Source organism: Patella vulgata, chromosome 8 (genome assembly GCF_932274485.2).
Source record: "Patella vulgata chromosome 8, xgPatVulg1.2, whole genome shotgun sequence".
Taxonomy (NCBI): domain Eukaryota; kingdom Metazoa; phylum Mollusca; class Gastropoda; family Patellidae; genus Patella; species Patella vulgata.
The window spans coordinates 43212164-43232003 of NC_065886.2; the positions used below are offsets into that span (position 1 = coordinate 43212164).

General features: G+C 37.1%; 1 protein-coding gene across 1 annotated transcript; it reads right to left on the bottom strand.

The window, feature by feature from the left end:
- Window positions 1-5334: 5334 nt before the first annotated feature.
- On the bottom strand, window positions 5335-19840 carry LOC126830396 (acid-sensing ion channel 4-A). Its single transcript, XM_056102942.1, has 10 exons — window positions 19662-19840; window positions 16723-16893; window positions 15782-15969; window positions 13685-14255; window positions 13042-13140; window positions 12029-12215; window positions 11187-11246; window positions 10509-10668; window positions 7609-7700; window positions 5335-6234 (listed from the first exon to the last, which is right to left on the bottom strand). The coding sequence occupies exons 3-10, from the start codon at window positions 15940-15942 to the stop codon at window positions 6053-6055; spliced, it is 1512 nt and encodes a 503-aa protein (XP_055958917.1). The 5' UTR covers window positions 15943-15969; window positions 16723-16893; window positions 19662-19840; the 3' UTR covers window positions 5335-6052.

Consider the following 19840-nt stretch of genomic DNA (forward strand, 5'->3'; position numbering starts at 1 on the left):
TATAATTGAATTATTACACCAAAAACTGTTGCTTGTACGGGGCAGGGAGTAGGGTCCCCTGTCCCACCTCGTGGATTTTCTTCCGGTCCTCCGGATTCCTCCCACCTCTAAAGACCCATACGCGCAAGCGAATACTTGAAATAAAATTAAACCATATGTTAGTCGAAATGACCTAGTGTGTGTCGAATGGACGTTAAACCTCTCTTTCTCTCTCTGGTTGTGAATCCAGCGTCCTATCGACGCCCGAAACCATATAGAATACACGATTCGTGTACTGATTATAAAATGCGCATTGTGTCATAAATATTGGATATTTGGATCCAATTTTTATAGTTAAACTTTCGTTTTACATGTCTTCACTACATTAAAAGTATTGGTTTTTTTTAAAATAAGATTGTCTCTCTTCCGCCCAGAAATATGATAAACGCATCCATTAAATTAAACATACATTTTGCAAAAGCTAAATCTGCCAATTGCAGTTCTTTTTTTGGACCTGAAATATTATCTAAATTATTAATTAAACATTAATTAACTTATCCAGACTATAATCAACTCTCGATGGCATCGCTAGCCTGCGATATTTACTGGATTATGATCCCATTTGCTGTTCGACTTCCATTCATAATTTAATCATGAAATGGATGATCGATACTATGTTTTTTATCATACATGTCGAAATTTCAATCGCTTAATTCTCGGTTCATAGTGGATCAATTTGACTGAAATTTTCAGCAAATTGCCTTTACATTATCTAGTTTTTAACTATTATAGTGAGAACTGCCAGCTCTTTATCTTATCTCCCATAATGTATCTTTAAATATTCAAACCATTTTAATTGCCACTTACTTAATTGTTTGTTCCCTTAAAGGCCTAGATGAGTTTCTAATCTACAAAAATCAGTCATATAATATGCATGTATATTATCGAAGGACATATTTTTACAACAGATCATTATCACTCAACTAATAGTGTTAATTAGTCTTGGAAAGCTTGGCTCTCCACTTAACTAATCAACTATTCTAGGGCTTAGCTCATCACTAAAATGAAAACTTTGGGAATTTTATTGCTGGAAGTCTTGCTCTGTTGGATTTAACGTAAGCCTTTTTTTAAATGTAAATTTCTCTAAAACTTAAATAGCAAATAAAAAAAGAAGAAGAAAGCCACGACAAAGAACATTGAAGTTAGATCCGTTTTCATGAGTCCGTTTACATGTAACCGGCGAAAACGTCCGCGGAAACGCCGCGGAAACACGTGCATGGATAACCATCCTCGGCATCCTCAGTGGTCTCTTTCCGTTACACTCCACTAACCCCTGGGTTCATCCATTAGGAAGACACGTATTTAAACTATCTGCCCTTGATAATTGTGCTATTTTTACTGACCAATCAAAAAAATCGTTAAATACCTAAGAACTGACATAAAAACATCTTTACGATCGAAAAGATGTTTTATGACATCTTTTTGTGTGCATGTCACTTCTTTTATATTAAATTTATTGCAAACTTTCTCACAATCGAGCGATCAAGCAGCCATATTGTTGTGAACGTAAACAATGACGCTAAGACTGGTTTGTAAACAGTTATTCGTTTGGTTCGTAGACTCAAGCTACGATCAAGAGCAGATAATTTGAATACGTGAATACCCCAGATTGAACCCAGGGTCATAGTAGAGTAGAACTGAATGGGACCACAGAGGATACCGAGGACGATAGATAACGTTTTCTGTATAGTCTAATTTGAACATATTTAAAGCACGTCAAATCGGAAATTGTTTTGTTTTGTTTGTTTTTTTCGACCGGCAAATATAGCCAAGGGGTTTCTGCTTTAAAATCTCAATACTCCAGACTAACTGTATTTTAGTTTTAAATTCTTTGACAATTCTAATTAGTTGTGTAGGTAGACTTTAAATCGTTATGTGTGTACAACGGTTTTTAGTTTCTTTTTAAAAAATTTTGTTCGTAAAGTCAAACGTTTTAAAGTTTGAAATTTAAATTGTTGTTGATTAAATTTTTGTTGTTGATTTTCAAGATGCATTCCCGTGAAAATACATTTGTAGTACCAACAGTATAAATTAACTCCCAGCTTTGATAATCGTATTTAAGAAAACTGGGGCAATGAAGACGGAGCATACCATATGAGGAAAACTGTGTTATGAGGAAAATTGTGCTCTGACAGCGGCGCTACGGCATACTCTTATATCGAATTGCAACTGCCAAGGGATCTTTTACTTGAACGTCAAATGTGTACATGGGACCTCTGTTTTTCGTCCCACCCGAAAGATTATGCGTTGTCCCTCTGTCCTGCATCACTGACACGGAGGAACTACGCCAATACAAGGATCGTATTAAAAGTGGTCCACCAAAAGAATTTAGCTAAGATTATAGTGGCTCTGGTTTGTTTTGATAATATCCAGAGGATGCCGAATGTGGAGAAATTTTTGATTGTCATATATTTGTAAATATTGATCGCAATTGAACAGTTTTTGATCTAATATTTCATTTAGAGATTCACTCTTAAGGCCCGGTCCCACTGCACTTACGGATGCAAAGAGGATCTAAAACGGGGGGAAAAAACGTGTCCTCCGTTTGAAAACACCATGCATCCGTTGTGTACTCATTGCATACGTGTTTCATACGCTCTATCCATGGAGCATCCGTTCACTTTGATTTCATCCGCGCAAAAAGTTTAGAGCTGCACAAAACGTTTATAACGGATGAACTTTCTGCCGTGTACGATGTAAATGCGGGACATGTACGAGCATCAAACGTTCCATGTCCGTCATCGTCCGTTAAACGTCCACTGTATCCTCTCTGCATCCTCTGGGCATTCTCGCAACTCACATCCGCTCCAGCTGAAAACGGAAAGAGGGAGGAAAGATAAGGTACATGAAACGTCTATACATCGTTAGTAGCACGGAAATAGAAAGGATGTAAGCGTATGCATCTCGTATATAAAGTTTTCAAAACGGACAAAGCGTTTGTGTCTGGGATGTATCTGGTATATTGAAGGATGTCTGGAGTTTGCCTAACCCCTTCGAAGCTGTCATCCACTTCCATCCACTAGGCTTCCGATGAACATCCATTTAACATCCCCGCTACATACTTCCCACGTTCGTTCTTTTCCGTTCTGTTTTCGCAAATTTTCGTCAATTTTGTCCATTTCTGGAGCGGATGAAAACGGATGGAGCCACCCCCGATAGTTTGCTCGTCCGCTGTGTCCTTTTTTGCATACGTTTTGTGTCCATCGGCCACTGGGACCGGGCCTTTAACAACCAATCTCTCATGTGACGACGTTAGGCGATTCTAATGATTGACTCATACACAGTCTTGCTTTGAATTTTCAACAAAAAAAAACTGACGTTAAATTGAGGACCGGTTAGGGGGGGGGGGGGGGGGGGGCACCTGCGACACTTGTCCAGGGGCCCGGAACCGTTAGGGGTCAGGAGGTATGACGAGTAACGTTGTTGTAAAAATTTGTTGGTATAAATTGACAAAAAAAAAATACCTTGTAGACGATCGTAGAGTGGAAGAAACCCGGTGAATGTGGGTACCTAGTAATTTGTGTAGGGTTAGAATCTGATTCTGTCAGTTCAGATTTTTTGGAAAAATTGGTGAATTTAAAACTATAAATCACCTGTCCGGTCCTTCACGCCGCGGGATCAAAGCCCGTCCGTGCTCCATTTGAGCATCTTGTCACGGCCAGGGTATTTTGGCTCCGGCAGGTAATCGGGCCCTACCTAGTCCGGGCCTGTTGAACGTAACAATGATGGCTAGCTACCAGTGTCGCGCTCTGTCGCCAGTAATTACCGATCGCTTATGTAGGCTGACTGGTATCCGATCATTAACCAGCGGCTACCAGGCACGATACGCCCTCATTTTGCAAGAGATGGATAAAGCTAAAAACAAAACGATTTTTTGTACAATCAGGGGCCATAATCCAGGAAGTTATGGTCTGAAATGTACAAATATCAAAAGGGACTCTGATTTTTGGAATATAAATATATGTTTCAAGTTTCATCAAAATCGGATTAAAATTGTGATCTCTAGAGGGGGTCCATAACCTTTGTATTACATACTTATACAACATCATATTGATTTTCCCGAAATTCCAATTCAACCTTCATTATGGTGGAATAGTGATATCTGTAAACGGTTTTTAAACTCGGAAAACAAATTGTGACCTCTAGAGAATCCACAAGCAAAAAATGCGATTTTTCGACCAATAACGGGCCAAAATCCAGGAAGTTACGTTCAGATTTGTGTGATTATCAAAAGGAACAAAGATCTTTATGATAAAAACATATATTTAAAGTTTAATCCATATCGGATCAAAACTGTGGTTTCAAGAGGGTCCACAACCTTGATATACCATATTTTTACACTATTTGCAACTCATGAGTAGAAGGGGAAGCCGGGCAGCCATTATGTCCGTCAGTTTTTGTCTGATTTTCACGAAATTCATCATTAGTGTATAACTGTGATATATTCACACGTTTCTTTTTTTGAATCGGATAAAAATAGTGACATCTATAGGGACCACAAGCTCAAAACGCGATTTTTCGTAAAATCAAGGGCCATAATTCAGGAAGCTACGATCCGATATGCACGAATATCAAAAGGAACCAAGATCTTTGGGTTATAAACATGCATTTCAAGTTTCATCAAAATATGATTAAAACTGTGACCTCTATAGGGTCCACAAACCTTGATATACCATATTTTCACACTATTCGCAATTTTGGTCCGATTTTCACGAAATTCGAACTCAACCTTTATTACGGTGTAACGGTGGGTGATATAATCAAACGTTTTTTAAAATTAGATAATAATTGTGACCCCCATCCAATACAGACGTATTTCGTCCCATCCAAAGGACTAGACTCTTTATCCTTTTCTTTGACTGAAGAGAACTTCATCATGTATGATCCAGATTGCGTGAAGTTTACTCAGCGAAGAATTTCGGCTTCTGCACCCTCTTGAGTAAAGTTACTGAATTCGACAGGGAGACGAGAAGATTTCAGCTTAAGGAGTAGACCAGACCATATTGTCGTCTATCGACCTAGTCTTTAGTTATGCACCGTGCGAGTACTGTGTGATTATGTCATATATCCTGATGTAAATAACATTTATATTTACAATGCTGGTCGTCTATTTAAAATAAAACGTGTTCATTGTCTGTAGAAAAAAAATGTATGTTACAATTTAACCGAATTATTTTATTTAAGAGGAGTTCAATGACAGTTGAAAAGTTGTTTCGGTGGAAAAAAAACATTTCAAAGAAATTTTGATCATGTTTTTATATAAACAATATTTTATTCAGGTTGTCTGAATGGGATTGGGGAACAGGCTTAGCCTATGTAAAATTCCTCCCCCTAAATAATATATATATATATAATATTATTGCAAATGGGTGTATATACATAGTTAAAATGGCAAACACATACATATTATATAAATATAATAGAATGGATGAAAATGTACAATAGATAAAGTAGGTCATTTTTTAGTAAACATCCGAAAAAATTCAAAATTGTACATTTAATAAATGGTAAAATACTATTTTATCGACATTAAAATCTTTTTGACCTATCAACATCTAGACTGTAGGTAGTGGAGCCGGATAGAAGACAATTTATGTTTTTAAAATCATGTTGTAGTTTGCCTAGGGTTTCTGTTCGTGCATTTGAATGTAAAGAGCATCGCAGGAGGTAATGCTCGGGAAGTTTATCACACAATTTAAAGTTAAAAACTTAATGGAATTACCAGTTTGCAAAGAGTTTTTAATAAATTAAACCAGTCTCTCAAGACTGTTGAGGATCCATGATGCCAAAACATCTTCATCCTAAATTCACAGACTATCAATTGGGTCGTCCTTTTAAGCTCGCATAGTTCCTCTGTCTTTTAGTCCCACATTATTTGAAACAGTTCATATGTCATTATTGGAAAAAGTCCAATTATTATTCGACATTTTGCCTTTTATCACATTTTGTTCTCAACCTACTCATTCTGCGAATACCATACCATTGGTCTCACCTGATCACTAACACAAAATAATCAAGACATAGCTACGTTATCCATAACGGTCATTTGTTGCTGACTTGGACTGCTTGACTTTGGTTTCTTTTGCCGTCTTCGTTTCCACCATTCCATAATATAAAGCGCCACAAATTCGGCCAGCTCAGTTACCGAAAGTATACTTGCTCCAAGAAACAAGCCCATATGTCCTCCCAGGTCAGCTGAAATATGAATACCAATTTCATTTGAGTTACCTTCAAGAAACTTGAGCAGTTCCTTAATTGAGTGGCAGTCGTTTGCGCCTGGTAGTTCAGTGTTCACGTTTATATTTTAGTCCTTTGTGGGTCTGCCATTTTTAATCATATCCGCATTGGTATGTTTTGCTTCATAATTTGTTCACCAAGTCTGCAGACCATAGAGAACCCGACGTCGGAAACTGATTTTAAAACAGTTATTATGTTATAAATATTGAACATCAAGAGCTCATACTGTCACGGCAATATAACAACAATATTGATTGAAATGGACTGATTCGTGTTTTTAATCTCCAATATTATGGATAATACTGAGTTATAGTGTTAGCTTCTTGAACTTAGCAGTAAATGTTCTTTATGTCTATGTGTAGTACTATATTCCACAAGATTTTTGACACAACAGGAAAATCCATACAAAAACCCCAAGTCACTTGTCATACTGTCATCAAATCCACGCGATCTATCATATTGCGAGGATCCACACCTCCATTCACGCTCCCCCGCGTAAAATTCCTAGTCGTCATATCTCTAACATTAAGCTGACTAAAATTTCGGAACATAATAATTTCGAAAATATTGATATTAATAATTAAGACGACAATGTACAACAAAATAGGAGCTGCGTTAAAGGAGCTAAGTCTCTAACTCGATATTTTCCATAATATTCAAAATTAAAAACACGAATTAGTATTCAATTTTGATCAGTTTCAATCCATATTGATGTTGTTATCTTGCGGTGAAACTATAGGATCCTAATCCAATATTTAAGATACAATTAAGATTTTATAATCAGCACACGAGTCGTGTACCCTATGGTTTCGGGTGCCATTTTGTAATGAACAAATAAAAACATATGCTACAACACAATGTGGCAGTAATTAGTAAAGGCTGATTCACAAACGACAAAATAATAATTTTAAAAAACGTACAGAATGCACTAAGCAGGCGTAAACGACTGCCGTTCAATTTGAACTGTTCGCGTATTTCACCGAACATAACTGATTACAAATTACGATATATTTTTTCAAAAATTGAATATAAATCACTTTAGATACATTCATATTCTATTAATATATGTGCTTTAAGAACCTTTTTTTGTTTATTTCAAGGTTCCAAAAACTAGAGCCTTACGCCCTTTAATATTGGCAGCTATGTTGCTCTTGAAATATCTATTAAGATATAATTGGGAATTATTAATCTTATGAGGTATTTCATTTTTTTTTTGATATTTTGAATATGCACTATTTTCCAATCGATGGTTATATATTTGAGGGTTCTACTTTCTGGGGAATGTATTAAATACAACTGAATCGTAGTGAAGATTAATAGAAATGATATTACCCAATATCCCCTGTACCGTCAACTCTGGTATCTGTTCTGTTTTGGTAACTGTCAAGGTATCGTAGAATATCCTCAAGTCAATAACATTGTTCCTATAATTGTAAATATAATGTAAATATCGTCGAATTTTCATTAGGAAGATTCTCGAAAAATACAAACAAGATAAGAAACTGGAATCCCAGAACAACTGATCTTATAATAATCATTTCACAAATAAGACACGCCCCAGTCCTTGCCACCTTTAAACGAGGTCTTCAACATTGCAAACAAAGACTTATTGATCAATTTAAATCAACAATGATGTTGTGATCTTGCCGTGAAAAGACGGGCTTCTAATATCTAATATTTAAGACAAGATGAAAATTTTTAAATTTGCACACGAATCGCGTGCCAGAATGCTTTTGTAATGAAGCGACTCGATGAATGCGCCTAAACATACCCCACAGGAGAATATTACCGGTGTAGACTGGAATAACCATGCCATTTAATTTGGACACTTGGACACATAACTGATTAGAAATTACAGTAAAAACAGAAACGATTGAACTTAAATCAGTTTGTATACAGTACATTCATAATACATTATTATATGCGTTGCGACCCATTTGTATCCATTTCTAGGTGCTGAAGAATAGGGATTTAGTTCCTTTAATTCCATCAGGCACACGTGTTTACTGCGCTACATACAAATACAGTTGTGAAAGTAACATAGATGTCACTAAAAGGAGTTCAAATTAATTGTGGAGTGTTTTAACACTCCACAATTAAATAACCGTCATTCCTTCCTTATTCTTTAACCTATTATCTGGCAGAGACAAAATTTAAACAGAGTAGTTTGCAACACATATAAAATTCTATAACCAAAATATTTACCGTAAAAGTCGAAAGTATAGCATGAGTTATCCATACTTCAACACTATAATTCTATATGGTTATAAAGAACGCTCATACTTAATCATGGCATCGTTGACATGTCTTGTGTGATGGGTGGGATGTTGCATTGTTGACGTACGCCAGCAGGTTAGTATTGTTAGAATGGCAACAATGACCACACAATGTGTTCTGATAGATATCCTTTATGTATTAATTCTGACATATTGCTACAATGACCGCAATCAATGGTTTGTTAGACATTCCTCATGTGTAAACAAATTAATGAGATTTGACATAGCACGTGTATTCTGGAACTTATCAATTGACTCAAAATAGAAACATCGGTCAAAGAAAGGTGCGGATATAGATATATTTTTTTTAATTGATTAAGACAATCGCCTTCATGGATAAGGGAGGTCAGTATAGATTACTAATTAGATTAGGGGTTAATTAGGTATTCTTGATATACCTGATTCTACAAATTAGGACATTATTTTTGTACCCACCACGAGACTATAAAATCCCTCCCTTCTCAGCTAATACACAGGGGGGTTGGGATGGCCTAGTGGTCTAGAGTGTCACGCTTCGACCTCTAGTTGGCCGGTCACCTCTGACTTGCGGCTGTGGTTTCGATCCCAGGTGTGAGCGTATGTGGCTTGGAGATAGGGGCTCCTTCTCAACCTCGTGGGTTTACTCCGGGTACTCCGGTTTCCTCCCACAGCAAAGACCCCTGCGCGTGCGCTAAGATCATTAAAATGAACTTGTCTGCGATATCACCTTCGGTGGAAGCGGACGTTAAACGCTAAGAACAACAACAGCTAATACATATTGTCTGCGATATCACCTCGGTGGAAGCGGACGTAAAATACAACTAACCAACAACAAGCTAATGGAACATTGGCTTAAAATCGCTTACGCATTCACATTTAGGGGAGTTATCGTTTTTAAAAACAGGAAGCGCACATAAATTTCTCAGACATCATTCTGCCACGATAGAGAGATCCAAAATTAGTTCCCGCACCATCTAGAGGATGTGACCAAAAACAATACAACACACCGTGGGCCTAAAATACAGAAAGCCCTAGGTGAACTCTTGCCAAGCTTACAGGGTGCTCCTAACAATCGCTTAGATGTATAAACTTCCAAGTTTGCCTAACGTTTACAAACATTTAGGTAATATCTGACTTATAGTTTCTTGAATTACTGGGCCCTTATTCACGAAAACTTAAACTAAGATACAATCGAAATTTTAAGAAATACTGCAATTCGATTGGCTGACCAATATGCAAATTGGATATATGCAAATTGATTTTACTGGTCAGCCAATCGAATTGCAGTATTTCTTAAAATTTCGATTGTATCTTAGTTTAAGTTTTCGTGAATAAGGGCCCAGGTATATAAACGCGTAATTAGAAAAAAATATAGGTTGCCCGGGTGTTATCATTAAAATAATACACCTTGGTAAGGTAGTAGTAAATAGCGTATCAAAAAGATGTTGTGGTCCTTTCGTCTCAAGTATGTATTGTCACGAACACTTTACCTATGTTAAAAATATTTGTTTTTACTAATGGCGTTATGTCACACAGAGTTTAGCGTCCGCCACAAAACACAACCTATGTCATTTCGGGACTAAGACATAGTACAATACTATTTTAATTGCTTGTGTGTAGAGGATTTTATCAGTAGGATGGATATAAAACGCACGAGTTAGCCCCCCCCCCCCACACACACACACCGTATATGGATTTCCATTTAGTACGATGGGGGTGGGGGCTGGCTTGTAATAAAGCATTTTGGAGTTATTTGACACAGCCACCATCCACGCATCGATTAATATGAGCACAACCGTCATTTTATATGTTAATACATTTAATATATCATATGCAAGAGAGCATTACAAGGATATATATAGCGTAAAATCAATTTTAACGGTAGAACACATTGTCGTAGGAACCCTGAAAACCCCCTCCTCCAAACCATAAATTTCTGGATGCCCCTGCTATTAGAAATAAGATTCTGATCCTAACCTTATATAATCGCTGTCTTGTGTCAATCCTGCATCAACCATATAATCAATTGTAAAACTTGAAGCAAAGTCAGCTGATGACAACTGTGTGTTATAACTGATAGTATGGCATCTACTTGGACAAGCAATGCACTTATGTACCACCTCCTCCATTGTCTTGTCTGGAAACGAAAATCGGAGAAAAAAAATTGGGAAAAATAGTTTATAGGGAAATATTTTTTTTATGTTACAGTTTCAATAAAAAAATTTCGTATTGTAATTTGACAAAAATACGGACAGAAAAGGGTTAGGTGCTGCTGTTTGGTCGAAATGAATTATTACTCAGACTCCGGCTAAAGATCCTACAGCATCACCACAAGAACAAGCAGAACAAGAATAAGCTTACTAAGTGTGTGCAGCCAGATCATGGTTTCATAAATATCTGTAGATTAGCAATTATAAGTTCTGCATTATTACGTCCATCATCCAAAAATATTCAAACGCCCGTTTTAAAAAAAAAAACGATGGTATGCGACATGGCCTGCTATGACAGCGACCCCAACCCAAACCTCATTTAATGGATAGGAGGCTGTTCCGTGCCAATGAATTCGTACAATATGTACAAACTCGTCCATGTTTACTATTTCTTGAACATTGATAGCCTCTCCTTATTGTAACGCTTTATTGCAACATACATTACCTGTGAATGTTGGAATGTAACAGTGTTCTAACTGTTCTAGAGAGCAAAAGTCTTCTTCTCCTGATAAAACAAATATAGGAAATATAATTAGCATTAGACTATATTTGCTAGACTTTTTGCCTATGGCAATATTGTAAACGCGAAATGTTATAGGGAGGTCTCGTGGTCGCCTGCCAATATTCCAGAATATACCTCTATCCACAGTAAGAACACGTTGCCATAATATGTTGTTCTTAACTCTCAATCAGTGTAAATAAACAAATAAACAACGACGTTCTCATTGTGTATTCACCTTCAATCAGAACACGGTGGCTTTGATTTGAGAAGGTGTTGCTGGTTTTTTTACATACAGTAACTGACAGATTTTCTCCTAACGCCATGTTCGACTTGTTAATTAAAGATACATTAATTAGTAAATAGCTAAATATGCCTATTGAAAGTCTTTCTATAGGCTTCAAATGTTATAGACATTATTAATTAGACCTTTATTCACATAACAAATCCAAAATCAACTCTGTAGACCCTCGGATGGCTTGTTGGGTACAGATTGGATTTAAACAGACGTCCATTTAATAAATAAATCATTGAAAAACTGACCATGCTAACATTTACCGTTAATCACTGACAACACTTCCGGAGACTAAGGTAGACATTGAGAATGTGACTTGATAATCGAGAACATCGGCTGCCAATCAAACTTTTTTATCATCTATTTTTGAACTGTTGTATCGAGAGTGGCCAACTCTTTATTATAATCTTAACTAATGTATTTTTTAATGAAACCATTATAATAACAGCTAATGAATAAAACCCGCCAGAGTTCTCCTTTAACACTACATTACCTGGACTAAAGAAGTGTCTGCATTCACATTGTTTAATCATATGATCAAGCACACAATTACGTTGACACGTAGATCTGGTGTACGTGTAGTTCGCGAATCTCTTCAGCGGTGTTTCAAATCCTTCCGCCCTCGTATTATAGCAATAGGATGTTCCAAAGGCTTTATATGGACTCTCCAATCCAATTCTCTACAAACACATAGACATAAATATTAATCCATCATTGTCACGGATCGCTTTGTTTTGACAGATGCCAATTTTCTATTTTGATGGGAATTTCCGATCTTTCAGAAGATTCGAAACGTTTCAGTCCTTTGCTCTCTCTGAATCACTTAACCGTAAGGTCTGTCGGTAATATAATTAAAATTATACTAACATTTAGTTATGTTTGATTTCTCGCGTGTTACTAATTTCATCTTAGGCTAAAGGCATTTCATTACAGGTTGCGTTCAGAAATGCGTATATTGGTAGTGGTCAATCCATATTCGACATGTCAATCTAGTGTAAATTGAAATGATCAGTCGGTTGAAAGAAAGTCATCCGAGAAAATTAAATCGAAAAAACGAACATTATATACGTAAACTAATTTGTTAACTAAATGCTAAATTACACATAATGTTGCCGCTTTTTAGTGTGATATCAAATTACATTAGTTGGCCAGTGTTTTGGTGGTCAGAATAGTGCTATGAGCATTGACATTCCCTGTATGGCTTTCGATAAAAGATTTAACCATCAAAGCAAATTCCATAGTTCCTCAATTCTCTTGAAATAAAATGGATCTTTGTGGGAAATCAAGTACTTGATCGAATATTGAAATCTGAATCCCCATTGAAATCTGAATCCCCAAACTTGTAGAGAACGAAAGGACTCAAAATTCCATGGCTCCCCTATTTGCAATCAAATAGTTTGCAGGAATTCAAGTATTTGATCGCATTTTTAAACCTGAACACCCCGACATGTAAAGAACGACAAGACTCATTCGGACATTCAAGCATCCTGTGAAGGTTGTTCATACCTCTTCTTTTCTGACTCCGAGAGCTGTTGAGGTCCCAGGTCTAACAAACAAACCGTGACTCGATAAATTGGGAGATTCGTTCTGCTCATTCAACAAAACCTTGAAAATACATGTACAAGAATATAGGTATATTTGAACTTTTCCGATCAAATTGAAGAAATAATTGTTACACTGACTCTCAGAAACGGACGTTTCCCCTTACACGTTTCTCCTTACACAGTTTATGAATATGTGGTAGATGTGGTTGTTATGCTTGCTTATTCTTCTGAAACACCTCACAGATACGACGATGCTGTCTGAAAGTCGTTGACTTGACATATTTCAGTGGTAAATTCCACACATTATACTATTACATTGATTTGTCATTATGTGTAAATGTTTAAAACAGAACCAAAAACGAGACGTACACATTTTTAGAGTTTTTCAAAGAGTTTAACCGAACTTTTCATGCAAAATTCCGAACACAATGGGGATGGGGTGGGGGCAGTGGACGAACTCGAGCTGACCATCGATCGCCGCCTCCAAACATGCCATACTCCAAATAGATCAGTGATTTGATTTTCGATAATTAGGTCCGTCCAAATTTAATTGAAATAATTTGTGAACTAATTAAACACGACGCTTCCCGTGTGTGCTTTCTTACCTTAATGCCAGACTGGGATGTTGTGGAGAAGAAAGAAAAATTTTGCTGAATATCTAGGATGACACGAAGTCCACTTCTAGATCCAGTGGTAGTCGTCGTTAATACATCGGAGGTGTTCCCATTAAAGCGGTAACACACTCCAACATCCGTTACCTCTCTTTTAAAAACCTCACTGCAGTTGACCTGACGTCCTTTCCACGAGCAGAAGTAAAACATCTCCTTTAGGGTGTGGGCTGCAGCCATTGCAAAAGAATAAAGGTAGTCACCGGTGTGATGGGTAATGAAAACTGGATCTTCGTTTGAGTCATCTTTTGTGAAATTCAGATATTTCCCTATATGGGCAAATTCACTGAGGTTATAAAGCAACTTCAGCATTGGGGCATCGTCTGGCAGCCGGCTTCGATGATACTGGTTCGTGTTACAAATGGTCACGGCCGGAAAAATCAACTCGTCGTTAAATTCAGCCTTTACAATCGTCATGGACGGATGTTCTTGATAACGTCGAAACTGGAGATATACTATACAACTCAGACTAATAGACATTGCCAGCAATAAAGTAATCCAAACGATCCTAAAAAAAAAACATTTTCAAACCTTTGTATCAATATAGCTTGAAACAAATGACATGGCCTGTATTAAGCCTAGCTTATGTCGCCCTGCGACGCGATAAAACTGATGGCGTCTAACGACCGATGAGAGCTTATGTCGCCCTACGACGCGACGAAACTGACGGCGACTCGAAATCAGCGACTGGTCAGTCGTGAATACATGGGCGACCTGAGCGGTCTTACGACTGGTGCAAGTCGGAATGCAACTAGTTGCCGTCTGGACAGCCGACTCCAGTTTCTCGGAGTCGCCCAAGTTCTACTCCTACGACTGGAGACAACTAGTTGTCCCTAGTTGCAAGCGGCATGTGCGTACCTACGACTATCTTGAGTCGGCGCGTCGCTGGGGTAACCAATAAGATTCGGTATTTAAACACGTGGTACCCAGGGTTGATAACAAACATGGCGGACAAGTGGAATGAGGCCATTTTGAAGGTTTTCACGTGGCAGTCACGTGATCAGTTGTAGCACCAATTCTGCAACAGAAGACGGGCGACATGAGCGCGCTTACAACTGTGAACGACTTGTTGCTCGTGGTTGCTTCCAGTCGTGAATAAATTCAGCCATAGCGACATAAGTCGCCGTCAGTTTTATCGCGTCGTAGGGCGACATAAGCTAGGCTTAACAGAGTCAAGGATTAGTCAAGTCGATATATAGAAAATACCCCCTCAACCCCCATAGCCAAAAAATTGCTACAAAAGGTTTCTCAACTGATTCTGGTAGGGATAGTCTACTTTATAAAATATGAAAATTTTACCACTCAAAACTGAACACTCTGAAACTTACTCTATGGACAAAGATGTTTGTGCATTGGTGATAGTGGACAGCTGACTGAAGGACATGGATTCAATTTCATAATGATTCAACAGTTCAGTAAAAGTTGCCCCCCCCCCCAAAAAAAAAAAAACCAACCTGGGATTAGACATTAAGAACATCAAATCTGAGTCAATAGTTGTGGCCATTTTTAAAGCCATGCTGGATTTTTATGTGACATAATAAGCCAACATCAATTTTGTTTTAACTTAAATTTGTTTTTTGCCCCAAAAAACCTAGGGATAGACACCAAGATCATCAAATTTGAGTTGATAGTTACATACTTATGATCATTAAGATGTTTCGGTGGCCATCTTGGACGCCAACTTGAAAACAAAAACACTTTTCCGAAGGTTCTATTTTGGTGAACTTTTGGTATGTTAAAGAGTACTCTAAAACCTACCAGAATCAGTTGAGAAACCTTTTGTATAAATTTGTTGAGGGTTAAACTGTATTTTGACCTGACTAGATAGGTTGTTGGGCCCTCGAATGGTGCCTATGCTGGGGCGATTTATTGACGAATACATTTTCTTTGTATCATTTCAAATATTTAAAAAACATTACAGTACCGATAGATAAAATTATAATATTAATCATGATTGCGCTTGCAAACATTCATTCTGGTGTTATTTAAGAAAATTTCCTAGGAAAATATATTCCAATATTTTAAATATCTTACCTTCTAAATTTATAAATCTGTGGAGCACCAACGTTTGAAACTCCATGGATTGTAGCCGACTGACTATACATATCCACCATATCCTTTGTACCTACAGATCTTGATACTTCCTCTTTTTCATCTTGATCTTTAGGTTTCTCCATTTCTACGGCAAACTTCATGAGTGATCACTCTTACTTCTATAGTTGCTAGCGAAAGAAATGAAATGAAATAAGGTTTGACGTCCTACTCTTCTGCTCGGAACTGGGCTAATGAAAACGGGCATAAGCCATAAAGTGTGCTATGGGGGAAATTTTGTCCGGACAGCGGCACTACGGCCTACTCTTATATCGAATTCCAACTGTCAAGGGATCTTTAACGTTCACGTCAATGTGTGCACGGGACCTCGGTTTTTCGACTAGACAGCTGTCTTTGTCAGGCCCTCCGTCCCGCATCACTGACAAGGGGAAACCACGACGGAAAATCTGATGCAGGGATCGAACACCCAACCTCCAGGCTTGTGAGCCAGCGTCTTACCCACTTAGCCACCGTGATCCCCTGCCCTGCTAGCGAGGGAGAAGCGCTATACAATTGAAAGTATGGAATCATAAAATTGAAAGTTTGGAAACAAAGCTAATAATATCTTTCATCATCCATCAATGTAATGAAATCTTTCGTGAGAATGAAATTATATATGAACAAAACACCTGACACTTAATGAGTAGTCAAAACTAATTGTGTAGCTAGAAATAGAAACTTTACAAAATTGTAAGTTTGGAATCTAAGTTATTAAAATATCGCGAATAATCTATTCGGGATCCTTCATGACAACACAAATCGACTGTAATCCACGCGGACAAATGAAATCAAAACAAAACACCTGACGCTATCTTTATTTCGTTTTTATCTATCCATTGCCGACGAATTGAATCAATTATTAATATTACAACATTTATACTCACCATACTCAGTAGGTTTATTGCTCAGTGGTTCAATGATATTTTTACGATCTGTACAGCGTGCACCATTACAAATAAATCACAAGGGTGTTCACTTTTATCTTAGATATTCCGTATTACCAGCGATTTCCATGATCATTTTTCTGAGCACTTTGTTATTCTGTTGATAAGTTTCTGAAAAGGGGCAGTAACCAACACAATGTTTATTTGCCATATTTGATATAGGCTACCCTTTGCCTTTTTATTGTTTGAATTCCCCATAGGCCAATGATAAATCAAGCCCTTTGTTTCAGCAATATTTTCGTGTTATTATAAGTAGTGGTGTAGCTCCAATTTTATTTTAATCTTTTATCTTTAAAATTTGTATACGTCCAAAATAATCATTTATCCAGTACTGCTAAGCTAACAGATTTCTAGCAAATGTTATAATTCTTTTTGCATTTCGAAGATTCACTAGATCGAGCACACAGATGTCCCCAGTTTTATCCAATTGCTAACGTCCTTTCGGATCTACCTGGTAAAAAAGAATTTCAACAAAAATCTTCTCACCTCACCATCGAACATTATATACGTTAATATTTAATAATCGAATCGTGGGTTACCATAAGTATTACAGATAATAATTAACGACCCCGTTATGTTTGATGAATATGATAAACGTGCCAATCACCACTAAATTAATCATATTTGTCAAGTAATATTGTATTGATATCAATCTGTTCCCTGACACTCAATAATATCAAATTGATTTCTAGAATATTTTATGCTATTTACATTATATTTGTAAATTACTGTCAATCTGGTTTAGAGATTAATCTGCACATGCCATTCAATAAAACTCACGCATGTGAAATGTAAGATAACATTGGTTCAGTAGTTTGATTGTTTTGTCTGGAAGCTTGCTGTTTTGTTTAAATATATATTTTATAGTCATGCCAATGAACGAAATTTATGTCCTGTTTGTTCTATTACATTGATGTAGATTGACAATCCCGGAGACGAGTCCATTGTATGAATTTCTCGGTAAAGGAGAAGATAGAAAATTGGGTTTAACGTGAAATGAAATGAAATGGGGTTTAACGTCCTATTGTTTGCACCGAACAATGTTCACTCAACACAATCCAGGTTATTTCGAGACCAATATAACTTTATTTCAATCTGAGAATCCATAGGAAACCAACGACTTTAGGCAGGTGACTCGTGACGTACACCTGGGATTGAAAACAGGATTCTTGACTAGTTATTTGTTCATGATGTATTTTGATTATTTGTCGAATATCATAGGGTGAGAAGGTGTCCATTATAATTTTTTTCAGTTGTATCGTCCTACTTTGAAACTATTGGTTTAACGCATGTGCCTCAATACGGTCTGCCACTGAGTCAAGTGGCGTGGTTTTGATTCCCCACTTGAACGTGACAAGGGGTAGGGTCGCCTGTCCAACCTCGAGGGTTTTCACCAAGTACTCCGGTTTCCTCCAACTTTTACGCGCACGCAAATTATTGAATTATTGAAAAAACATTGAACCATATTATGTTAGTCCCGAAATGACCTAGCTTGTGTCGAGTGGGCGTTAATCCCTATTTCTCTCAGATTCTAATCGTGGTTAGGGTGCATTAGGGTAACTTATATCATAAATACCCGATCTTCGAGGTAATGGCTTACGGTTAGTATTCATAAATACAATATTCATGATGTAATATTTATTCTAGAACACAGTGGTTATGAGGTAAACTTTATTCGTAAATAATCTTTCAAATACTATGTACTATATTTGGGTGATGGTGTTTTATCTGGAGATCTTCAAGATATAACACAGCAGCGGAAATTAGATTTAAAATTTCACCGGAAAGACGATAAACAAGAAGATTTATGATGTTTTTTCTATCAAACACGGCCTAGAACAAGCTTGACAAATCTGTCGCGCATGTTCTGCAAATTCGACATAAAAAACCATTGAGATTGACCAAGAAATGTAGTTTAACGTCCATGGGGGGGGGGGGGGTTCTTACGGAGGGGGGGGGGGGGTGAATGAGACCGACTGCTGCACAGGTTCGGGGTTATGCCTCCACGGATAACTATTTCAGTCTAGAGTCCCTGAAATGGCATTTCCTGAACTTTGGGGGAAGATTTTGCTTCTGATGGTCATTAAACACTATGAATAAAATTGAATACTACGGTTAGGCATTTATGTTATTTATTAAGAATCACGCAAGAACTTACAAAGTGCTGTGAATCTGTGACAACTTAGGTAAGTGATAATAATTACATCATTTACATGAACCTATATCTTTAGTATAAATATTCATAAATTAGCAAAGATATGACCATGTCCTGTTATTTTTCCCCTCTATTTTAACATTGTTTGTTAACCTCATTAATTCCTTTAGTCGTCAATGCATAATTTTGAGACCAACTGCACTTATTTTGAGACCGACTATTTTTTTTTTTTTTTTTTTTTTTTTTTGTTCCTGACCACCCCTTTCCTCATCCCCACATTTATGGATATAATCCTATTTCAATCATTTGCATGCGTACAGGGGACTTTAGAAGTGGGAGGTACCCCACATGGTTAAGCCAATCATTAATATTCCTATTAACTAATTAGTCATCGAATATATATTGGAGATGCTACTTGTAGGTCGGTTGGGGAGGTCGCTTTATATAAATGAGTATTTTGGAGAATACTAACCCTAATTCTAGCTTTTTTTTTTTTAGAAAACTGAACTTCGATCTAATGTACCTTTAACCCCTCTTAAAAGGATTAGGGTCAGGGTAAGGGTTATTATTCCCCAAAATACTCATTTATATGAAGCGGCCATTGTGGACTCCGGAAATTCCCGAACCTCCCCAACCGGCCTAAAATTAGCATCTCACCTCAGACCTGATCATTTGGAGTATTCATGAAGAAATAAAAAAGCAAAAATAAAACGCAGTACCTTACCCGATCATCCAATTATTGTAAAGACATATAAACAACAATTATTCCACTACAATCATTATAAATTACTGATGGGTTGTTTTTCTTCAGTACTCGGTCAGTTACGAGTTATGAATTATTCCTGGCAATATCAAGGTTATACACTGCATGCACCTATCATATGTTTTATGACTTCAGCGAAA